Here is a 26167-nt window from a genome sequence, read left to right as displayed (position 1 = left end):
GCTATGAAATGCCATAATAAACCAGATGAACAACAAAAGGTAAACACAAACAAAAGGAGACATTTACTAGGCAGGTATTTCAAATACTTTTCAAAGTGTATGTTCTTTATGCCTGTGAACAGAATTAATGCTTGTCTCAGCTTCTTTTAATAGCACAGCATAGTATTTTCCACTGAAAGGGTCAGCCTTAAAATGACTGGCCAGGAAAAAACTTAAGATGTCATTATAAACCTGTGTTAGAAAGCTAAGAACTTCAAAGATATTTGGAGATCAGTTAAATATTTATGAATTTTAAAACTGACACAGATCAACTAGCAGCTCTCTCTTTGTTGAATACCTAAACTTAAACATCATGTGGTAAGAGCAGAGTTAAGAGGGGTTAACATGTCAGACAGCCAGCTCTGCAGGACACAAGCAGCACTGCACAGAGGACTATGTTACAGTAAGAGGTTTCCTTACCAATCTTTTCCAAAAGAATAGAAACATGTGGTGTCACTGCTAACAGCTGAGGATGGGGATAGGATGGGGCAAGAGTCCTGTATAAAAGATCTGATGATTTATGTGTTATAGCCAATTGCTGGTTTATACTTTGTAAAAAAAAAAAAAAAAAAAAAATTTAGACTGAAGCCAGGTTGGTCTAGACCCAGACCAATTACTTTTGCAAAGTCTGAATAATTGTTTTCGAAGAATAAAAACACACCTTTACTTTTTGGCACAATAAGACTTTATAGATAGGTTAGAGCTATTTCAAGTAATGAATATCACCTGAAACTCCCAGATACTTAGATTTCAAGTAGAGTCTGAAAAAAATTGAACAAATTAGCTAAAAATAATTAGATAATAAGTACCACTTCCAAACCTTTTGACTGTTTCTTCTATAAAGAAACAAACTACACATTGCTTCTACCAAATAAAGCTAAATATTTTCATTCTAATATTTAAGAATAGAACAGGCCTGAAGAATAGTGTCTAGAACACTACAGATTAAGCAAAGATCTTAACAAAACTGGGCAAGAACAAGAGGGAAGATGGGTCTATTGAGCAAGCAAACTCAGATTTACATAATACTGGTACCAACACAAAGCAACAGATATCCTCATGTACTATGAAGCTCAGCCACTGTTGCATTTCTGTTTTCTCTTTCCTTTCTTAAGTCATCTTTATTAGTATAATCTATATTCAGTGAAATTTACCCTTTTTCTTCTCTGCAAGGAGAATAAATGTTGGCCCAGGATAGGCAGACATAAGTGACATAAGAAAGTGGACCTAACATGGATGAAGAGGTGAAAATAGCATCATTTTACAATACTAATAATGCTAAACATGTAAAGGCTGACTGTATTTCTAAAACAGAAAGTAAGGCATACAGTAGCATACCGGAAAGGCTGATGCTGATTCTGTGCTAAATCCTACAATAAACTATCACTCAAATGGCTTAAAAGTCTTAGAGAGGAAAGAGATGGTTACACGAAGAGGAATACGTAAGCACACGAAAAACAAGTGATGCTAAACTAACCTTTCCTTTTTGGATTTGATTAGTATATGGTAGCTCAGATGGGTATAAGTGTATATTTCCTGGACTTCAGCAAGGCCTTTGACAAATTATGTAATGGTAGCTGTCTGCTTGTGGGCAAGGTGAAAAGATGAAATAAGAGAGTAGAATGATGTAAAATAATAAACAGGTTAACAGCTGGAAGTGTCCGTGGGGGTAGGGGTGGGATCTTGTCCCTGAAAGGAAGCTACTTTGCCCCATTCACACACATTCTTGCCCATAACTTGAATTAGGATAAAGTTGGCTGTTAATGAAATGCAAGAAGGATACAAAATGAAAAAGATGGCAAGGGAATTTTATGACCAAAGTCAGAATCTAAAATGTTCCAATAGACACAAACTTGCATCTAATTTAGGAAGATGAACACAAGCAGAAATAATTTTTTAAAGCCCCATCTCAGGGAGCCTGGGTAGGTCAGCCAGTTAAGTGTCTGCCTTTGGTTCAGGTCATGATCCCAGGATCCTGGGATCGAGCCCACATTGGGTTCCCTGCTCAGCTGGGAGTCTGCTTCTCCCTCTTCCTATGCCTGCTGCTCCCCTGCTTGTGCATGCACTCTGTCAAATAAAATTTTAAAAAAATCTTTAAAAGCCCCATTCTGGTTCAAAAACCAAATGCATTAAAGTTCTAGATGGGAGAAATGACTAAATTATAGAACATAAAAGAATGGGTACTAGATGACTGAAAGAGCAATTTGAGTTCAGTGTGGTAAGCCTCCCAGAAGCTCAGAGTCCAAAACAAGAAATGGAACAGCACTGCCTAACTCCACAGTGTTGCATCACCTCCAACAATCATGCTCAATTTGCAGAGGTCACTTGTGAGAGGGATACTAAAAATCCAGACTATGTTTCTGGATAGGAAAATTTCAAGAAAGGGTGAAAGAATCTAGAGAGGGAGACAGGGATATAATGATATACTATTACAATTAATTAAGATTCCCAACTAGGTGACAGCATAGACTTATCATCCTGAATAGACATGGAAGAAATCATATTAAGAAAAAAAAAACCCTAATTATCAGAAGCTTCATTACTTCTCAACACCTGAGAGTGGATAAAAAAAAATAACAACCCAGCATGCCTGGGTGTTTCAGCAGTTGAGCATCAGCGTTTGGCTCAGGGAGTCCTGGGATCGAGTCCCGTATCAGGCTCCTTGCATGGAGCCTGCTTCTCCTGTCTCTACCTCTCTGTGTGTCTCTCATGAATAAGTAAATAAAATCTTAAAAAAAAAAAAAAAAAAAATTACAAGGACTACAAAAAAGGATTTATCCAAGAGATTAGCCCTCCATGACTTTCTTTCAACTTGATTATATGATTCCATGGAAAATATATACAAATAAAACATACTTACATAAAGAACAACCACTAAAAAAATATGGTAGCAGATTAAAAAGAGACATGATCAATAGAATCCACAAGAAAGATAAAGCATAAAATTTTCAGAAGGGAGAATTAGTATGAAAGTGAAAGTCAATATAATTCATAATAATTACAAATTATTTATTAATTTCATCCAGAATAGTACTTAAAATGCAGGTACATTTAGAAAAAAGTATATATTTTCTGAATAGTAAAATGTAGGGTATATGAGACTAATGAGACCCAGAAAAGTGGCTCCTGTTTTGACTAGTTTTACTTGACCTTATAAAAGACTGTAAATCTTAAAAAAAATAAAGCCTTATACAAAATCACAACGGAAAAAAAAGGAAAAAAGAAAAACCACAATGGGATATTACCTCACACCAGTCAGAATGGCTAAAATTAACAAGTCAGGAAAAGATGTTGGCAAGGATGTGAAGAAAGGGGAACCCTCTTACACTGTTAGTGGGAATGCAAGCTGGTGTAGCCACTCCAGAAAACAGCATGGAGGTTCCTCAAAGAGTTGAAAATAGAGCTACCCTACAACCCAGCAATTATCATATGATCTCACTCATATGTGGAATTTAAGAAACAACAGAGGATCATAGGGGAAGAGAGGGTAAAAAATAAAACAAGATGAAATCAGAGAGGGAGACAAACCACAAGAGACTCTTAATCATAGGAAACAAACTGAGGGTTGTTGGAGGGGAGGTGGGTGGGGGGATGGGGTCACTGGGTTATGGACATTAAGGAGGACATGTGACATAATGAACACTAGGTATTATATAAGACTGATGAATCACTGACCTCCGCCTCTGAAACTAAACATACTATATGAATTTAAATTAAAAAAACAACAACAAACCCTTATAGTTTTAAATACACATATATGAAAAAATAACTAGCTTCATTAAGGTTAAATACTCCTACGAAGTGAAAGGGAAGACATAGGCATACCTTGTTTTATTGTGCTTTGCTTTATCATACTTCAATACTGTGTTTTTTACAAATTGAAGGTTTATGGCAACCCTGAATCAAGGAATTCTATCATCACCATTTTTCTAACAGTATTTGTTCACTTGTTTGTGTGTCTGGGTAATTTTCACAGTATTTCAAACTTTTAAATTATTATTGTATTTGTTACAGTGATCTGTGATCAGCAATTATGACACTGAAAGCTCAGATGATGGTTAGCAATTTTTAGCAATACAGTATTTTTCTTTAGGATATTATGTACATTTTTAAAGATATAATGTTATTACAGACTTAATAGACTATGGTATTGTGTGAATATAACTGTTTTATGCACTGAGAAAACAAAAAATTAATTTGACTTGCATATTAACTTTATTGTGGTCTAGAACCGAGACCACACTATCTCTGAGGTGTGCCTGTCAATGTGAATGAAAGGGATCCCATAAAAACTGTTCTTATAAAAATATCAGGGAAAGTGACATAATCTCTATACCTCTACCCAGTCAAAGATCTGTTCATCATTCGCTTTGTCCTCAATAATGAGTTTCTCGAGTCGCTTATATAGCTCTTCAGCAGAGAGTTCTTTTTTTGAAAGTGCTTCAGAGGAACAGGAACTATCAGACTCTATAAAGTCCAACTTCTGAAACATAAAATGTTATCTGTATTAATATAAATCAGTATTAGTAACACTCAGAGGAAAACAGTCATGAGCTATACGTTCTATTTTACATGGGATATCTGAAAGATTCTCACTCTGCTATCTTTCTGAATACTTCTTCAACTTTTTATATAGTCTATCTTAATTCTCTTTAAAAACAACAAACCACCAAGACCCCTAAAATTCTCTCTGTGGCTATGATCACTCCAAATCCTCAGTCATGCTCTTAGCAGTGACATAACTCAATGGCAGGGAATATTTATTTTTATTTTTTAAAGAATTTACATATTTATTCATGAGAGAAGAGAGGCAGAGACACAGGCAGAGGGAGAAGCAGGCTCTATGCAGGGAGCCCGATGTGGGACTAGATCCTGGGACTCCAGGATCACACCCTGAGCCGAAGGCAGGTGCTAAACTGCTGAGCCACCCAGGTATCCCTATGGCAGGGAATATTAACAGTTCAATTTAACTCCTTCTGTAGATAATGGTTTAGTATCAATCAGTACTACCACAGAACAGCTGTCAAAATTCTAAATTTGGTTAAGTCCTTCAAACACCTCCTGACCATTCTGAATCCAAGTCAGAGAGGTGATGTCATATTATAAAATTCCTCAACAACCAGTGAATTGTAGGAAGGACAACAAAAACAAAGGGTTTTGTAAGTATTGCACAAAAGATCTTTTTCCCACAAAACTCATTCAATTCCAAAGGACTGAATATGCTGGTATGGAGAAAGACTGTAAATATGTAGTCACTGCAATGAACCACATTGTCATGGCCTGTGAGGGTCAAACCCAATGCAGAAATGCCTTTGCGTCAGCCTTCAGAGCACCCCTAAGAAGCTCACTGAACACACATGAGGAGCTCTGCAGCCCTATAAGAAGCAGTGGCTTTGGGACGCCTCGGTGGCTCAGTGGCTGAGCATTTGCCTTCAGTTCAGGCCATGATCCTGGGGTCCTGGGATAGAGTCCCGCATAAGGCTCCCTGCAGGGAGCCTGCTTCTCCCTCTGCCTGTGTCTCTGCCTCTCTCTCTGTATCTCTTATGAATAAATAAATGTTTAATAAAAGCAAAAAAAAAGAAGCACTGGCTTCACATCTCCTGTCCTCAGATACTGGTAGTCCAAGGCTACTCTCACTTTGTTCTTAAGTAGTTGATAAGGATTATCTCGCTGTTGTCTCACATCTATGACAATGACCCTGGAAAGCATAAAAACAAGTGTACACACTTTCAAATTCTCCAAGAACAGTGGCTTGCTCTACCATGTATTTAAGTGCTAAGGCCTCCACAAGAGGTACAGATACACTGACACTAGAGTCAGAGATGGGGATGGGAGTGGGGGATGGAGTTCAATTCTGACTCAGCTACTACCTCTACCAGGAGGACTTATTCTAAGATGGGAATACCACCACCAAACTCAGCCAGTTCTAAGCACTCACTGCACTAAGAATATGCAACTCACTAGGCACCAACAGGGCTCTAGGAGCATACACCTCATAGAGCTACTCACTAACCTAGAAGGGAAAAGCCCCATACTAGCAAGACCAGGCACTGTTTCCACTGAATAACAATGTGCTGCTCATATACCAATCTGAGCTTCTTTTATGATCCCTATGCCAGTAAGTACATACAAGTACTATAATAAGCATTGTAGTTGCCCCCACAGTACTTACATGTGGACAAAATACTTCACGTATTTGACATACTCTATTTTCTAGGACGTAATTTAATCCTGAATTGAATACCATCTAACTACAGGGCACATCTAAGGAGGGGCAACCCAAGAACTTTCTCTTCATTTGATAGAGAATAACTACCCGCCCCCCTGTAAAAAAATTTTTTTAAATCTCCAATTATATAATGCTGTTGTACAAAGAAAACTTCTGATGACTAAACTTTTTTTTTTTTTTAAAGATTTTATTTATTTATTCATGAGAGACACACACACAGAGAGGCAGAGACACAGGCAGAGGGAGAAGCAAGCTCCATTAGAGGGAGCCCAACGTGGGACTTGATCCTGGGTCTCCAGGATCACACCCCGGGCTGCAGGCGGCGCTAAACCGCTGCGCCACCGGGGCTGCCCTGATGACTAAACTTTTAACAATTCTTTTGCAATAAGAGTATTTTTGGGAGGGGGCACCTGGGTGGTTCAGTCAGTTAAGCGTCTACCTTCAGCTCACATCATGATCTCAGGGTCCTGAATTAGAGCACCACATTGGGTTCCCAACTCTACGAGGAGTCTGCTTCTCCCTCTCCTGATCCCCCTGCTATGCAAGCTCATTCGCTCGCTCTCTCTCTTGTCAAATAAATAAATAAAATCTTTAAAACAAAGTATTTTGGGTGGTAGTTGTATAACATTGTGAATACACTAAATGCCACTGAATCATATACTTTGAAATGGTTAACTGGATGTTACACGAATTTCACCTCAATTGCTAAAAAGTAATACTTGAAAATTTGATGATTTTTATGCCATTCTGACACATGTACATAAAATTATGATTGTACATATATACTAAATATAAAAAACAGAAATCATGCCATAGTTGTTCAATTCTTGAGGGATAGTTAAAAACAATAATCAAAATCACTAGTAATTTTCAAGGGTATAAGGCAATGTGATAGAGAAGTATGCTTTGCTTAATGAAATTTCACTATGCAAAAGCCATAGATTAAAATATTAAAGATTATTAGCAACAGCTTTTCTCTAATATCTTTGAAGACTCTGATGTATTCTTATGCTATCCCCAGATCCACAAAGGAAAAACTACCTTGAATTTTGTGGGGGAAAAAATGCATTCTACTGTTTTGTCTTTACCATTTATGTAGCATTTTAAAATAATATTTTCCTATAAAGTTTTAGGAACACGCTTCAGTATTCTAATTTCTCTGACTCAATGTTGATAAATTAATAAATACCCTACCTCCACACTTCATATTTACACAAAAGCACAAGATGATGGTGATAAGTTCTCTTAATAGGAAATCAATTTTTCAAAATCTTGAAACATTTTCCGTATTTATTCTAGATTAGAGCAACTACATAGAATACCAGTTTAACTTATCCTGTCCCCACTACTGCTTCTCAGAACCCCTGTGTTTCTGTGTAAGTTATCTGAACTTTCTGGAGCCTAGAAGGCTGGGCTTCAAATTTATGGATCAGCTCATCACTACTTGCAGAACGTACTAGAGATCCCAGAGAAAGGGCAGTGAATCAAGTATTTTAGAAAAAAGTTGAAAAGTAAGGATAGAGAAGACCAGGTTTTCTAAAACCTCATTTTCCTAATTGCCCTTTAAACATTTTTATTAGTAACAATCATATGTATAATTGATTACTTTTCTGTGCTCAGTGCTTCTTAAACATTATCTTATTTAATCCTCATAAAATTCTACAACAGTATTAAAATTTATTTGATCATTTATTATTTTTATTATTAACATTTCCTAGGTGACGAATCTGAGGCTTAGAGAAATCAGGTAATTTGCTCAGAGTCACAGGACGTGGTACAAGACTGGAACCTGAATCCATGATTATTTGAAACCCAGGTGCCATATGTTTTCTTATTTCTGGATATATACCTAGAAGCGGAATTGCTGGGTCATATGGGAATTGTGTAAGAAATCATCTTTATGTTATCTTAATAAATTACATCTTTATACATGTGTGCGTGTTTATACATATTTATAATTATTATTTTATGGATTTGCCTTTTAAAACAATATAGAAACAAAAAAGAGAAGCCACAAACCAAAAACGCAGTAATACTTGCTTTTATATTTACCTATGTAGTTACTTTTACCAGTAGTGATCTTTATTTCTTCATATAGCTTGGGGTTACTGTCTAGTGTCCTCTTGTTTCAGCTTGAAAGACTTACTTCAGCATTTCCTGTAGGGCAGGTCTCCTGGTGACAAACTCACTTAGCTTTTAAATCTGGAAACGTCTTTACTTCCTCTTCATTTTTAAAAGATATTTTGCCATATGTAAAATTCTTGGTTTAAAGTTATTAAATTTCTTAAAAAAATTTTTTTAAAGATCTTATTTATCCATTTGAGAGAGACTGCACAAGCAGGGAGAATGAGAGAGGGAAAGGGAAAAGCAGACTCCCCAGTGAATACAGAGTCCAAATTGGGGCTCGATTCCAGGACTTGAGATCAAGACCTGAGCCAAAGTCAGACACTTAACTGATTGAGCAACCCAGGTGCACCAAAAGTTATTAAGTTTCTTTTTTTTTTTTTAAATTTTTTAAAAAAATTTTATTTATTTATGATAGTCACAGAGAGAAAGAGAGAGGCAGAGACACAGGTGGAGGGAGAAGCAGGCTCCATGCATCGGGAGCCTGATGTGGAATTCGATCCCGGGTCTCCAGGATCGCGCCCTGGGCCAAAGGCAGGCGCCAAACCGCTGCGCCACCCAGGGATCCCCATGTTTCTTAAATAGATCATTCCAGTATCTTCTGACCTTTAGGATTTCTGATGAAAAATTGACTGCTGATCTTATTGAGGATTCTTTGTATAGGACAAGTCACTTCTTTCTAGCTGCTTTCAAAAAAATTTTTTTTGGTCTTTATCATTCAAAAGTTTCATTGTAATATACTTGGAGTAAATCTCATTGAGTTTATCTAACTTAAGAGTTCACTGAATTTCCTGGTTATGTAGATTCCTATCTTTGAGCAACTTTGGGAAGTTATTGCCTGTTATGTCTTCAGATATTTTTTCTGTCCTTCCTGTCCACTTTCTCTCTTCTGGGACTCTCTAATGTCCATCTTGGTATGCTTGACGGTATCCCATAGGCCCCCAGGTACTGTTCATTTTTCTTGATTGGTTTTTGTATCTGCTCCTCAAACTGAGCAATTCTTTTAAAGGCTCCTTTGTATGGTTAATGAAATAATTTTCCAATATGTATTATTATAATGTTTACTTAAAAATAAACTATGGGGATTTTTTTATTTAAACAATTCATCGATACTCATAGTTTCATATAAAAACACCAGAAATTCCATTTCAAAAATTAAAGATGGATTTTCATGCAGCAAGTTAGTGCCAAATCAGTGATCCCTGACTGACTCAGACATTTTAACTACTCCATATTCAAGGCTGTTGGTTCTTCCTTCTGCTTGATCAGATCTATTATCGGAATCTTCTAGTTTTCATTTTAGCTATTACAACTTTTAGTTCCAGAATTTCTATTTGGTTCACTTCTGTAATTTCTACCTCTTTAAATCTGATCATACATCATTCTTCTGATTTCCTTTAGCTCTTTATGCATATTAAAGGCAGTTAATTTAAATTATTTGTCTGGTATGTTTAATATTTAGGCTTCTTCAGGGATGCTTCCTGTCAATTTCTTCTTTTCTTCTTTCTTTCTTAAGATTTTATTTATTTATTCATGAGCGAACCAGAGAGAGGTAGAGACACAGGCAGAGGGAGAAGCAGGCTCCCCACAGTGAGCCTGATGCAGGAATTATCCCAGGACCCCAGGATCACAACCTGTGACGCGGGAAGATACTCAACCACTGAGCCACACAGGTGTCCTTCAATTTCTTCTTTCTTGTGAATGAGCCATATTTTCCTGTTTCTTTATATGTGTCGTAAATTTTTTTTGGCAACCAGACACTTTGAATATCATAATATATATCTCTGGATATCAGATCTCTCCCTTCTTGAGGGATTTTCAGTGTTGCAGTCATCTGTTTATTGACTTTTAGACAAAGACTATATTCCTTCCTGTGTGTGGTCATTACAGTCTCTGATCCATTATCTCCCCAGACAACCAATGACCTTGCAGAGATTTCAGCAAATGCATGAATCCAATGAGAAAAATATGGGGCGGGGTGAGGTGGGGGTTGGTGGAACCACAGACATATGTCTCTGTATCTTTAAATTCTTTGACAGATACCACTCAGGAAACCACTTTGGCCTGAGTAGTTAAAACAATGGCTGGGCCCTGCACTAGACCCTCAGTAAACTGCCAGGCAGATTAAAAGGCACAGCACTGTCTTTGTAGGATAAGGTTTTTATTTCTCAACCTGGTACCAGAAAGCTGCAATACCATCTCCCCAGCTGTCTACCACAGTGCTAGGAGCTAACAGCTTCTATGCAAAATGTCAAGGTTACTCGATTTCTTTTTCATCAAGCATCCCCCTGGTGTTGGTAGCACATGTTTGACCAAACTCCAAAACAAATTCCAAAACAGCTGATTCTAACACACCTTGCTAGCTCAATAGTTGTTTCAGTGGAGGGTGTAATTCTGGAGCTGCTTACTCCTTCATCTTCCATACACTCTGATTTTTGAATGTTATAATATTTCTGTGATGTTACTCAGTTGTGATGGGTTCATATTTTAATATATTGTTGGACTTGACCTGTGCAAGTTTTTTAAAATTTTATTTATTTATTCATGAGACACACAGAGAGAGGCAGAGACATAGGCAATGGGAGAAGCAAGCTCCCCACAGGGAGCCAGATATAGGACTTGATCCCAGGCCCCAGGATCATGCCCTGAGCCAAAGGCAGATGCTCAACCACTGAGTCACCCAGGTGCTCCAGACCTGTGCAAATTTTGTTGAGAAACTTTTCTCTGCATTTATTAAAAATATTGGTTTATAGTTTTTTCTTAAAATGTCTTTGGTTTTATTATCAGAGTAATGCTGGCCTCATATGGGATCCCTGGGTGGCGCAGCGGTTTGGCGCCTGCCTTTGGCCAGGGCGCGATCCTGGAGACCCGGGATCGAATCCCACGTCGGGCTCCCGGTGCATGGAGCCTGCTTCTCCCTCTGCCTGTGTCTCTGCCTCTCTCTCTCTCTCTCTCTGTAACTATCAAAAATAAAAAAAAAATTAAAAAAAAAAATGCTGGCCTCATAGAGTTGGCAAGTAATCTTTCCTCTTCAATTTTCTGGAAGAATTGGTAGGGAATTCTTTGCAGAACTGGTATTATTTCTCTTTAGATGTTGGTAGAATTCAACAATGAAAACTGGGTCTGGAGTTTTCTTTGTGGAATTTTTTTTTTAATATTTTATTTTATTTTATTTTATTTTATTTTATTTTATTTTATTTTATTTTATTTATGAGAGAGAGAGAGAGAGAGAGAGAGAGAGAGGCAGAGACACAGGCAGAGGGAGAAGCAGGCCCCATGCAGGGAGCCCGCTGTGGGACTCAATCCCAGGTCTCTAGCATCATGTCCTGGGCCGAAGGCAGACGCTAAACTGCTAAGCCACCCAGGGATTCTCCTGGCTAAATCCTAAATTTTATTTTTTATCTATCCATCTAATGAGTGAATAGTTGGAGTGGCCCTAAAGCATGGATTTAAGATGACATCTTAACCATTATTCTTATTTTGGTCTAATTTTAATGACTGAACTACTAATAAAATTACCTTCATTTCTTCTATGAAACGGACCAACCACTATTAAATAGGAAGGTATAAACCTTGTTCTTACTTACCTGCTCCAAAAGAAAATTATGTACATCTTCCCCTTCTGGTAAAAAGTCCTTCCAGGTGAGGTCAGCCTCCCTCCATAAGGCTCCCACTTTCTTATGGCTCTAAAACAGAGATAAGTCCAATCCATTTACTTTTACATTGTGAGAAGAAGAAGGCAGAAGAGGAGGAAGAGGAGAAAGAAGAAAAGGAGTAGGAGGAGCAGGAGGAGGAGGAAAAAAGGCTTGCTTGAAGTCGAGTGTGGAACTGCAAAGACTGAAGACTCAAAACTTTCCTTAATTTCTCAGGACTCCTGGCTTTCACACTAAGACGTATGGATATATGTGAATGAAATGGTTAATGGCTGATAAAATAGCTTATTTTATCAATGACTAATCTAGGGAACTGCAAGCTCATGTTTGGGATTTATGAATATAATCACCTAAAAAAAATTCTAACTCCCAAAGTTTATAAATTCAACAGTGTCTCTTTTCCTAGATAGTGTTATATACATCTGCTATTGAAGCCGTTCATCAAGCCTCACTGGAATCCCTTCCTCTTCATAGTAAATCATGACCATGCTAACATGAGAACAACTAAGGAGATTGTTGCTCCTGAATCAGGAATGAGAAATATTTCAAGGGCAAGAAGAACAAGATTGACCCAAGAAACAACAGAGAAGAGCTGCTGTCAGAGAACTGATGAGAAGCTACAAGTCCACTGCCTGTAGGAAATCACAGTGATAAAAGGAAATGTCAGCCTTTGGCTACAGCTATCAGCTATGAAATGCATATTAATTATTTCATAGAGTAACTTGCCCAAAGCATAGCTGATAACTTCCCAGAGTGAGGATTTAATCTCAGGCTGACTCCAGAATTTATGTTCTATGAGAATTTGGTTGGGAGAAATGAGAATTTGCTGTTTCTACATATAAAAGTTAATAAGAATTTGAGTTTTTAATAAGGATTTAAGTGAAGTAGGTTAGGAAAGGATGAAGCAATTCTGCACCTACAAATTAGGGTTCAATAAAAACTTTAGTGCATCAAGCAAATAGTATTAATAACAATCAGTTAGAGCTAGAGACTGGGCTATTTAGTACACCCATCCATGAGTAACTAGTACAGAGATGTAATACATAGGGACTTCTGTAGATTCAGAGGGAGAAATGAAACAAAACATTTTCAATGATGCCTATAATGAAGTCTATCATCCCAATTACCTTTGGATCCAGTCTGAATAAGTCAGAAATCACTCTAGAATTTTCATGTATAAGTTTTGTTCTGATGTTTCTCACCTCAGGTATTGTTACCCCCTTTCCCAAACCCCTTATACCTCTACTATAGCACTGATACACTCTTTTGAAGTATTGGTTTAGATTTGTCTGCCACCTTTTCTCATTTATAAATTCTTTAAAGGCTTAGTTATCTTTGTAAACTGAGGTCCTGGCATAAAGCTTTGCAGAGAAATGTGCAGTATTTATTGAACTAAAATAAATTTAAGACAGCAATTCACAATCTTGTAAAATAATTTTTTAAAAATATTTTATTTATTTATTCATGAGAGACACAGAGAGAGAGAGAGAGAGAGAGAGAGAGAGAGAGAGAGAGGAAGAGACACCCTGGGCTGGAGGCAGCGCTAGACCGCTGAGCCACCAGGGCTGCCCTTGTAAAATAATTTTTAACACATATTACTAATCAGATTACCTAGCCTTGGATCCAAAATTAATAAAATTAATCATTTTAAGAATCTTACCTTTCTCTGAAAGCAAGGAGTTTTCACTGAAAACTATTAAAAAGTATAAATAATAGCCATTTTGTTTCAAGAGAAGATAAAATTACTAGCCACAAATACAACATATCTCGAGATTCTTTAGAATTATACTAAATCCAGTTGAGATTAATAATTCTTTCCCAAGTTAGTAATAACAGAAGGAGAAATACACCTCTGTAAGAAACTAGATTGAAACAAAGACCTCACTCTTCTTTTCAAATAATAAAAGGCAACAGAAAGACTTGCACAATGATACCTAAGCTATTCACACATAACTCAAGATCAAAGTCACTGCTCTTCCTAATATGCTGTTGAATCTGACACTTGGTTTAACACTCACCATTTGTTTGCATAGAAGGTGCAATATTTCAGAAAGCAAGACCCCAGCTCTTCCAACAGGAAGTAAAGGTTTGCTAAATTCTCTGTAAAAGACAGGAGTAGTGATTAAGTACCTCTGAACAAACTCCCTGCTCTAGAATAGTAGGCAAACAATGTGTGCCAAAAGAACAGATATTACACAACCTAAAAAATAATGGGCAAGAGAAAGCTCCAAGACATGCTCTAAGTAATGTTCAGTAGTAGTAGTTCAGACTTTAAGTTCACTTTCTGCTTCATGGAGAAGCTGGAAAGGGACCTTAGAATTCCTGGCTTTTGCCTTTTTAATTGCCTCAGTGATAGAAGCAATGCAATGACCAGTTTCAATGATCTATTTACATAAATGCCACTTCAAGTCTAAAAGAGAAAAGCAGGTAGGTAACAGGGAGCTGCAAAGCTTAGTTATCAAGTATTTTTAAGAAAGGAAGTTTTTCTTCAGAATATGGAAGAAATAGAAAGGGACCATTTTTCTGATAGTCTAAATCAGCAGTTCCCACACTGTGTTTCACAGGATATGAATACTTATTCCTCAAGAAAAGGATTCTACAACTAAATGAAGCAATGCTAAATTAAACAAGTCTCAATTTAAAAAAAAATTATGTTTTATTTTTTTAAGTAAGCTCTTTGCCCAATGTGGGGCTTGAACTCACAATCACGAGATGAAGAATCGCATACTCTACTGACTGAGCCAGCCAGGCGCCCACAGTTAGTTTTTATTGTTTTATTTTACTACAGAATTCTCATAATCTTTAATGTGCTGTGAACCTCCAACAAAAGGGACACACAGATATGGAGTTTGACTACATGAACAGTTTTTAGGGAAATAGTAATGTTGTAAAAAAGAGTTTAGGAAAAATTAAGTCTGTACAACGCAGCAATAATTTCTCACTTCTGTGCATATCTAGGAATACCTAAGATGCAGTTCTTTCGATTACAAGCAGAGCAGGTACTATGCAGGTCAGTCTGACAAGCTATTAAGCAGAAATAACTCCTTACAGCATTTGAGCAAAGACAGACATAAAAGTCAGATTAACATTAAGTTTCCAGGAGCAATACCTTTGCAACTAAGTGATTCTGGAGGTCTATCTATAAACACTGCTCATCTCAATGAACCACAGGTTTATCATATCCCCATGACTTCTCCACTGTAGATACAGTGTAATATAACATTTTTATACTGAAATGTCTTAAAAAAAACTGAAGTATAGTTGTATTAGTTTCAGTTGTACAACATAGTGATTTGACAAATATATATATATTTGTATATATATATATATATATACATATATATGTATATATAAAATAAAATGCTTACCACAATGAAGTGTAATTACCATCTGTCACCATATAAAGTTATAATAATATTGGCTATATTCCCTATGCCATACTTTTCATGCCCACGACTTATTTAACTTTTTAACTGGCAGTTTATACTTCTTAATCTCCTGAACTTAGAAGTCTTTAAGAGTCACAGGCTGTATCCAAGAGCCTTCAAAAGCACTAAGGGAACAGCGGTGCGCTTGAGTCAACTGGTAAAGTTTGGCATCAGTTTAGCTTGACATACACATACACAAAACAAAAACAAAAAACAAGTACAACTTACATGATAAGTTCTCTCATGGAGATTCCGCCTTCTTTTAACATGGGGGTGACCAGTTCAGCAAGATACAACCAAATATGGGGAATATCAATAGCCATGTCATCTGCCAATTCCAACGTTTCTGAAAAACTGAAAAAGAACAAGACAAAAATTCATAGAAATTAATTCAAAAGTTAAGATTAAATAAAGAGACCAAAAATCAGTCAGCAAATACCCATTAAAGCACCCACTGTGTTAGGTACTATGCCAGGCATAAAGTAACTAATAGGGGATCCCTGGGTGGCGCAGCGGTTTGGCGCGTGCCTTTGGCCCAGGGCACGATCCTGGAGACCCGGGATGGAGTCCCACGTCGGGCTCCCGGTGCATGGAGCCTGCTTCTCCCTCTGCCTATGTCTCTGCCTCTCTCTCTCTCACTGTGTGCCTATCATAAATAACTAAAATTAAAAAAAAAAAAAATAATAAAGTAACTAATAAATAAATGAATTCCTCTTCTAAAGAGCTTATATTCGTGGAGGAGAAAGAACAGCAGAAACAAAAGCATGCCTGCAGAAAGGGCTAATATCTGAAGAACGTGAACTATGGTACCAGGATGTCCCAATCTAGAGGGTGGTTAGAAGATACCTCTCTATGAAGGTGACACATGGAAGATTCCAGTATGAAAACAAGGGAGTCAATGTTAAGTTCCGAAGGAAGAGATATACAATCTAATCCTACACTATCTAATGAGTTCACCACAGCTGAGTATCACATTCCCTGGGTCAGTCAGGACATCTGGTGTAAAATAGACCAGACCCTAAGAGAAGAAAAGACAAAAACCCTAGTCCTTGAGGAGTTTACAATAGGGAAAGAAACCAGTTGGATATAAAAAAGTCTGATAACATTACTAATAACATCATGATATATTAAAACTATTGTATCTTTTTTAAAAAGCTAGTGGTTTCAGGCTTTCATGTTACGAAAATTTTTTCTTTTTTTCTTTCTTTTTTTTTTTAATTTTTATTTATTTATGATAGTCACACACACACACACACAGAGAGAGAGAGAGAGAGAGAGAGGCAGAGACACAGGCAGAGGGAGAAGCAGGCTTCATGCACCGGGAGCCCGACACGGGATTTGATCCCGGGTCTCCAGGATCGCGCCCTGGGCCAAAGGCAGGCGCTAAACCTCTGCGCCACCCAGGGATCCCCCCAAATTTTTTCAATGTGAAATTAAATAAATGGGATTTAAATATGAAACTTGGGCAAGTCAAATACAGAATATCAGTACAATCTTATTTAGGGTGAAAAATCACAGCTATTCATTTAGAAGTATAAAAATATAATTCAACACTTTGTTAATTAGTCCCATATACAGCATATTAAAAAGGACAAAAACAAAAGTAAATTTAAAAGTAAAGGGGACGTACACAAGGACATACATGTAATCATAAAGGAAGGGATGAGTGAGTGAAGGGGCACAGGCAGGTATATTTGTCTTCACAGCCTTCCAGATCTCTGCATACAGAAAATAACATGCTTTTCACTGTAGTTCAGTTTTTAGCTAGAGTACGTCACTTAGCGTACCTACTATAGAAGTTTACACGTCATTAAAATTTTTGCACATAAAAAGAGATACTGCTACAAGGCAGGGTTACCTTTCTGAAGGTACCATTTCAAAATAGCTTGTAGCTCTGTGACATTACTTATCTCTGGGCTTCATGAATCCTTAATGTCAACTTTTTGACCTCACAGCTCATAATGATTTGACATCTACTTGCTGTACAACAGATAACTTGACTATTTTCTCATTATGTGCACACTTTAAGCTCAGGTAATGTGCCACTGATGGGATATAATCTGGCTGGACTCCATGATTTCTGGGCTAATCATCCTATAAAGTCAATTCATGTTCCATGACTTAGTGGCATAGATTAAGCTGTTTAATGAGCCCATGAGACAATTGTAGCTGTCCGGGTCTCTCAGCAGTTGATTTATGATTTTCATCTCATATTACAACTAGAAGATACCCATATTCTTGCCTTGGTTTTCTATTTCTTTTCTTTTTTAAAAAAGTTTTTAAAGATTTTGTTTATTTATTCATGAGACACACAGAGAGAGGCAGAGACAATAGGCAGAGGGAGAAGCAGGCTCTTTTCAGGGAGCCTGATGCAGGACTCAATCCCAGGACCCTGGGATCACTCCCTGAGCCTAAGGCAGAGGCAGATGCTCAACCACTGAGTCACTCAGGCGTTCCACCCCCCCGCCCCTTTTTCTTTAAGATTTTTAATTTATTCACTTGAGGGAGAGAGAGAGACAGAAAGAGCACAAGCAAGGGGAGAGGAAGAGGGAGGGGGAGAAAGAGACTCCCAACTGAGCTGGGAGTCCAATGTGCAGCTTGGTCCCAGGACCTGGCGATTATGACCTGAACTGAAGGCAGATGCTTAACAATCTGAGCCACCTAAGTACCCCTTTGGTTTTCTATTTCTTGATTAGTCAGATCATCATGGGACAGTCTGTAGAACACAATCATTGGTCAAATCCATACTGCTGATAAAAAAAAAAAACATATTTGGCTGAACATAGGGTTTCCGTAGAATAAGCTTGTAAGCGGCTTATTTCTTTTCAGATTTACAGTTCCTAAATCTTTTTGTACATTTTTTTTTAAAACCAATGGTGTACAAAAGCTTTGGATTATTACATAGTCTGTAATAATGCATTGCATAATACACATTTTCTGCTGGCTGAATGAACAAAACAGCTATACCGTACTCTTGCTTCTCCTTACAGAGTGACCATTATGGACTACTCTAATGGTGAAATCCACAGGTGGGACTTTAGGCATCCCTCCCTCCTTCTCAACCAAGAAGGCTCTACTTTTCTTTACTTTATATACTGAGTTCCTGTCTAAAATTTAAATAAAAGGGTACGTGGTTAAAAGTTAAAATTTTTTTAGTTCAGAAATCTGCTGAAAAGGCAAAAAATAATCTTCCATAATTGGAAATGGTTATTAGCAGCATCTCCTACAATTTCATTGTGATAATTAAAAAGCATATCATGATATAGATAAACGAGAGAGAGAGACAGTGAAGACATCTAAAAATCAGATTGGTCAAGTATCATTATGACTGGTTTTATCTTACAGGTAAAAGGAAGAAATAAATGAAGAGGAAAGCTTCTTATACTCCAGTATCATATTTAAAGGATCACTACAAAAAAGTTATTATTTCTTACCTGTGTGAGCAAACATGGTCTCCACTGTCAACTAGCATCTCTATAATTTTTATTTTATTTTATTTTTTTAAGATTTTATTTTTATTTATTTATTTATGAGACAGAGAGAGAGAGAGAGAGAGAGAGAGAGAGAGAGAGGTAGAGACACAGGCAGAGGGAGAAGCCGGTTTCATGCTGGGAGCCCGACGCGGGACTTGATCCCCGGACTCCAGGATCACGCCCTGGGCCAAAGGCGGGTGCCAAACTGCTGAACCACCCAGGGATCCCCTATAATTTTTTTTTAAATTGGCACCTCCACAATTTGCATCTGAAACTTACTCTGCATGTCTGTGTAAACTCTGAATAGCAGGGCAGAACTGCCATAAGCGGCAGGAAAAGTTCCCTAGAGTAGTTGAGGAGGAGATCAGATTTCTCTCCAACAAATATCTCCCAAAATGAAACACACAGGGTACATACTGTATGTCTACCGACAACTCCAATTTTTACCATCCTGGTTTTTCATCTGTTTATCACACTTCCTTTTTTTCTTTTTTAAAGATTTTATTTATTTTATTCATGAGAGACACGGAGAGAGAGGCAGAGATGCAGGCAGAGGGAGAAGCAGGCTCCTTGTGGGAAGCCCGATGCAGAACTCGATCCTAGAACCCTGGGATCACACCCTGAGCTAAAGGCAGACACCCAACCGCTGAGCCACCTAGATGCCCCTTAAGGAAGTAGGGACAGGGACGCCTGGGTGGCTCAGAATTTTTAATGCTATTCTACCCAATGAACATATCCCCTGAAGATGAAATGTGACATGTGAATCTGGTGTTCAGCCTTCAGGAGGTCTTAGTTCTTGATTTGAGAGTGGGCACCTGGCAGTGCTGTGTTTCTATGTTTTTCATTTGCACAACATGGCTCCTAAAACAAAATTTTTTACCATATGAAATTTTTGCCTTAAACATTAATTTCACCTTAAACATCAGAACCCAAGCCTGGGTAAAAATCTGGGCTGTACCACAAAGAAGCTAATCCATGCACATGTAATGATAACAAACTTATTAGAACTTGATCTGATGAGTATATAATAGTGACAGCCAGACTTCATCAAAACAGGCAGCAACAAGAATCATAATGAAACCAATCTGGAACAGACTAAATCATTAACAATTTGGAGTTATACATGCTTCTATGGGGGTAGAATGGACAGACGAGCATTCATTGGCCAAAATAACCATGGTTTACTGAAAGGATAAGGCTTATTTTAAAAAGGTTTAAGTCGATTTTCCAAAATTTTCCTCACACAAAAAAAGCTTTTGTCTCAAAGAACATACAGGGTTTACATGTAAATGGGCTGGTGAGGGCCTGAGTTTCTCCGAGGTTAAGAGGTCTCTGCTACCTTACTTACACCATAATACAGGTCTAACAATAAAATTTAGAAAACCAAGAGATAACCCTTCATTCCCTAGCACAATCTACCAAATGCTGTAATCTCCACCAACAAACTATCAACATATTACACATCAACACATTATATTGGACATAGTTTTATTCTATGGAAATTAGTACTTAAAAATATATGTACTTTTGAGCGCAGTGAGTAACTACCACTCTTGAGGAGGATACTAACCCTTTGAAAATGTCCTGTTTGCTGAGTTTTTCTGACTGCACCAGCTGATAGAGTAATTGGCCCATGTGATCCCTGGTGATCTGGCTCCTTTCCAGGGTGGACTCTACTCCCATTCTCACAAACACATGTAGCAGGCCCTGGGCATTCAGCTCTTCCACACACTGCATGGCTTCCTGTTCAAACAGCAAATAAAAAGCTTACTCTAAAATCTGGATCCCATTACAAGAACGTTAAAATAAGTTTAAAATCTTTTACATATGACAGTAAATAGAAAGCTCCACAAACAAGACAGTCTTTATATATTTTTAAACTTTTTTTTATTTTTGGTTTTTAATTTTTGTTCATATATTTTTTTAGACATTAATAGAGCTTGGTAAAATGCAGGCTGATCTGGGCAATATTAGTCATATTTTAAAACAAAAGAATAGAAAATTGTTATAAGAGTAAAGTGTTTAGGTTAACAATTTTACCAGATCACTCAAAGAAGCAGAGTCAAAAATGTATTTTTCTACATAATGCTTACCCATGTTATGATCACTTAAAAAAATGAATATGGTATATTATGAAACAAATTCACGATCATGAGTCAAACGACTTAAAGTGGCAACTGAGATAAATCTGTTTGGGGATGTTAATATTTGCAAAATATTCAATAAAGAAGGTATTCCTTCATAGGGAAGTTAATATGGTTAGCTTAAGTTCTAAACACCTTTTAGGAAGTTCTTGGACTGTGGGGCTTGTGAAATGGTCCTTACCATGGGGTGATCTGGCTAGGTCCATATCTTTGAAGCCTGGCAGCCAGGGTTGCTGAATCACCAATACAGCAGTGTGCCTCTCTGCCCTCAGCTATCTCAACTTTGTCTGAATCCAAAATCCTTTGGTTGAACCTCTGAAGAGAGTAGCTCTTCTGAGGGGGAAAATGCATGTGAGAAGGGCAGCCTCCTGACTGAGGAAGGAGGAGGGCACACCTAGATTTCTCACTGTTGCTCTATTTACCCTCTGCTATTTTATTTCGTACCTCCCCCACATCTACTTTTTATCTAAAAAAACTTTTAAACCACAGAGTAATTGAATAGTACAATGTACACATCTATAACTTCAACTGAGATTCATCAACTGATTTCTTTACATATATGTAAGAAATTTAGTATCAATACAAAGTCAATAAAAATACTATCTGATACGGGGGGCTGCGTGGCTCAGTCAGTTAAGTGTCCAACTGGTGATTTCAACTCCGGTCAGGATCTCGTGGGTTGTGAGATTGAGCCCAGCATCCGGCTCCACACTTAGCAGGGAGTCTGCATGAGACTCTCTCCTTCTGCCCCTCCTCCCACTCAAGCTTGCTTGCTCTCTATAAACTAAATAAATAAATCTTTTAAAAGTATACTGATATATAGTATATATTCAAAATTTCCACAATTGTCCCCAAATGTCCATTATAGCTTTTTCTTGTTCCAGGATACAACTAAAAACCTGACATCACATGTCAGGATGCATGATGTCTCTTTAGACTCTTTTAATCTAGATCAGTCCTTTCTTTTGTTTTTATCTTTTTATGACATTCACATTTTTGGAAACAGTTGGCCCAGTTGTCATGTAAAACTGTCTTAATACACTTCTAACCCATCAAACCTTCTTTTCTCAGCCCCATCTACACCTTATACACATTCCTAGCCTGCTAAATAAATGGCTACTCATCCTTCTAATATCTAGCTTCCAGAATGTTGCTGCTGTCTATTCCCTATGTTCTTTATCCTTGTGAGTTTTTACCTCATTTTAAAGCCCAACATAATAATGCTTTTCAGGAGACCATGGAAATGAATGCACATATCGTTAGTATTTAACCTGAATTGTCCTCATTTTTTTTTTTTTTTAAGATTTTTATTTTTAAGTAATCTCTACAGCCAATCTGACATCAAGGGTCTCATGCTCTTCCAACGGAGCTAGCTAGGTGCTCCATGAAGTGATTAAATATCTTCCCATGGAAATTTATTTACTGAATCTGTGTACAGGGTCAACTAAATATATCAATGTAATTCTTTTAAAAAGGTTTTATTTTTAGTCATTTCTCTATACTTAACATGGGGCTCAAACTTACAATTCTGAGATCAGGAGTCACATGTTCTACCAACTGAATCAGCCAGGTGCCCCCTAAATCATGGTACCTTTAATGTCACAGTAGTTCATAATTGTGCCCTCTCCCTGATTTTCTCATGGTTTGGTTCTCATTTCTTTCAGTACTCAGCTGACTGACACGTCCTATAGTCTCTGTAACTGTCCAATCACTAGCTATCATATCACCTTGTTTTAATTCTCTGCACTGAAACATTACTTTTCTTTTTGTATTTGTTGTTTACTTATTACCTAAATTTAGGCAGCTCTGTATCTCCCATTAGATGGTAAGCTGCACAAATGACCTACAGAAGTAGACTATATTGTTCACTATATACACTACAGAATATCCAGGCAGTCTTCCCTAGAATGTGGCTGGCACATTTTATTCAGTTAACTATATATCACATAGGCTAAAAAACACAGGGTGTGGAGTCAGACAAATGTGGGTTTGAATCCTGGCTCTGCTACTTACTACTATGTGAGTTTAGGAGTGTTACAATTTCTTTCTTTCTTTTTCTCTTTCTTGTCTTTTAGGATTTTATTTATTTATTCATGAGACAGACAGAGAGAGAGAGAGAGAGAGAGGGGCAGAGACACAGTCAGAGAGAGAAGCAGGCTCCATCCAGGGAGCCTGATGCGAGACTTGATCTCGGGACTCCAGGATCACACCCTGGGCCAAAGGCAGGAGCTTAACTGCTGAGTGACCCAGGTGTCCTGCAATCTCTCAGTCTTGACCTCCTAATACAGGGTTACCCTGAGGAATGCACACAGGAAAAGGACTTGGCACACTGCCAAACACAAAACAAAGGCTCAATAAATATTAATTTGTATTATTATTATCTTTTAAAGACTTATTTATTTGACATACAAACACAATGCAAACTGGGGGAGGTGTAGAAGGAAAGGAGAAAGAGAATACTCAGCAGATTCCCTGCTGAGCAGGGAGTATGATGTGGTAATTCATCCCAGGACCCTGAAACCATGACCTGAGCTGAAATCAAGTCGGACACTTAACCGACTGAGTCACTCAGGTACCCCAATTTTTAAATAATAATAGCACCTACTAAGATGCTAGAAAAAACATCTTTCATAGGATGTATTCTGTAAGCTGTTAGAATATCATACTAATATGCTAAAAGTCATAAGATATAGTTAATGCTCTGAAGCTAGAAGCCTAACTTTTATTATTTTTTTAAACATTTAATTTTAAGTAATCTCTATATTGAACACGGGGCTTGAACCTGCAAACCCTGAGACCATGAGTCACCTGCTCTACTGAGACAGCCAGGCCCCTGGAAAACTAATTTTCTTTTTTTTCTTTTCTTTTCTTTCCTTTTCTTTTTTTTTTTTTTGAAAACTAATTTTATTTATTTAACAGATAAGCTTTTGTTGACTCCAGATCCCTCAACTACATCTTATTATATGATCTTCCTAAGAACCTATAGGTCTTTTGGTATTTACTATAACTACAATTTATTTTTTTAAAAAGATTTTAGGGATCCCTGGGTGGCGCAGCGGTTTGGCGCCTGCCTTTGGCCCAGGGCCCGATCCTGGAGACCCGGGATCGAATCCCACATCGGGCTCCCGGTGCATGGAGCCTGCTTCTCCCTCCGCCTGTGTCTCTGCCCCTCTCTCTCTCTCTCTCTGTGACTATCATAAATAAATAAAAAAAATTTAAAAAAAATAAAAATAAAAATAAAAAGATTTTATTTGTTTATTCATGAGAGACACACACACACACACAGAGAGGCAGAGACACAGAAAGAGGGAGAAGCAGGCTCCATGCAGGAAGCCTGATGTAGGACTCGATTCCGGGACTCTGGGATCACGTCCTGAGCCAAAGGGAGACAGACGCTCAACCACTGAGTCACCCAGGTGTCCCTATAACTACAATTTAAATACGTATCTGTTTAGTTTTTTTTTTTTTTTAGAGTTTATTTATTTATTCATTAGAGACAGAGAGAGAGAGAGAGGCAGAGACACAGGCAGAGAGAGAAGCAGGCTCCACGCAGGAAGCCTGATGTGGGACTCGATTCCGGGACTCCAGGATCACACCCTGGGCGAAAGGCAGGTGCTAAACTGCTGAGCCACTCGGGATCCCCTGTTAAGTCTTTATGATCTGTCTCTGCCACTAGAGTATAGGGCTCATGAAGTCGGGCATTATGTCTTATCTTATTTACTACCATCTTAAAATGAGGATCAAAGAGAAGGCTAGGAGTAAAGGAAGGCAGATTCAAAGCTGGGTCTTGAATGTTTCACTTAGGCTGTCTGAACCTGACACAGTGCTTATTCCTTTGTGCCTCAGTTTTCTACTTAAGAAATAAAAACTCATGTCAGCCATACTTCAAAGTTAATAAAAGAATGATGATAAAATGACTATGAAGGTCATGAGAGGCAACAATATATAGACACAATGCCTAATAATGATAATGTGTTGGTTTTTCTTCATGAGTATCAAAGTCAATGTGGTTATCCCACTGTGGGGATGGACTGGTGGCCACTCTCCCTTCTTGCCATTTGATCTTGGGAACTCTTTTATCAATTTAAAAGAGAGTAGTTGCCAAGAGTGCATCAGAGTTGTTCAAATTTAACTGTGTAGGACTTGGATTACTAACTCTTAAGTCTTAGTGACAAGTGACTTAGACCAGAGTCAAGTTACTATGTCTCTTATGGGGTTTTCAATGTTGTTGCTTTCTTTTCTTTTTTCTTTTCTTTTCTTTTTCTTTTCTTTTCTTTCTTTCTTTCTTCCTTTCTTTCTTTCTTTATGAAATTTCATTTACCTTAAAATCATTAATGTGTAGAAATTCATCAATGATAGATTTGGACTTCCTCTCCATCTCCAATTCTGACAATGCAGGGGTTGATGTTGCTGGAATTTCTGGTTTCACTACTAGTAAAGTTAAAAAAACGTGAAAATAAAAATGACAAAAATTATCATTAAAATGATGAGATTATGGTTGACGATATTTATGTGTTACATTGATTTTTCCCACAAAAGCATTAAAATAGATGCAAATTTGATAAGGCAAGGCACCTATAATTAGAAAAGAGAAATTTTATTGTGGCATAGATATATACCAAGTAATTTCATATTCTACAACTAAAAGAATATAGAGATATGGTAAACTTTTATAATTAAAGCCTTTTTGTTCCTTTCTGTATTTTGATTCTTCTCCTCTGCCCCAATGAAGAGCATGTGAAGCTTGCACAATCACGCACAGAGCTCCAAACACATTGGCCTTTGACAGCTGCTTGAACATGCCATGTTTTTACCTACTTATTACCAACCATTCTGCTCATGGGCTCCTCCTCACTGGGAGGCTCTTTCTCTCTGCTCCATACCCATCCTTCCCTGTAAACCTATTTTAACTCCTACTAGTCCATTAAACATTAACCTGAGTGAAGCTTTCCCTGATATCTTTCTGTGTCAATTCTAGATAGTTCCTTTATTAAGAACTCTTAGAATTCTGCTCTTCTCAGCTTCATAGCACTTTTCTCAGCTCATACTTGTATACAATATCTTTTGTGGAATTATG

At 37.6% G+C, this 26167-nt stretch overlaps 1 protein-coding gene across 17 annotated transcripts in view; it reads right to left on the bottom strand.

Moving 5' to 3' along the window:
* EIF4G3 (eukaryotic translation initiation factor 4 gamma 3) overlaps positions 1-26167 on the bottom strand; it is a 336337-nt gene that overhangs the window by 6208 nt on the left and 303962 nt on the right. For all 17 annotated transcript variants that reach the window (XM_041768194.1, XM_041768199.1, XM_041768195.1 and 14 more), the window contains 6 exons: positions 25412-25521; positions 20517-20689; positions 15702-15827; positions 14064-14145; positions 11980-12078; positions 4376-4522 (listed from right to left, as the gene is read on the bottom strand). In XM_041768194.1, the coding sequence (XP_041624128.1) occupies positions 4376-4522; positions 11980-12078; positions 14064-14145; positions 15702-15827; positions 20517-20689; positions 25412-25521 (737 nt within the window). The remainder of the gene's footprint in view (positions 1-4375; positions 4523-11979; positions 12079-14063; positions 14146-15701; positions 15828-20516; positions 20690-25411; positions 25522-26167) is intronic.

Source organism: Vulpes lagopus, chromosome 8 (genome assembly GCF_018345385.1).
Source record: "Vulpes lagopus strain Blue_001 chromosome 8, ASM1834538v1, whole genome shotgun sequence".
Lineage (NCBI taxonomy): Eukaryota > Metazoa > Chordata > Mammalia > Carnivora > Canidae > Vulpes > Vulpes lagopus.
Note: the sequence above shows the minus strand (reverse complement) of the source record. Positions and strands in the feature narration are given on the sequence as shown.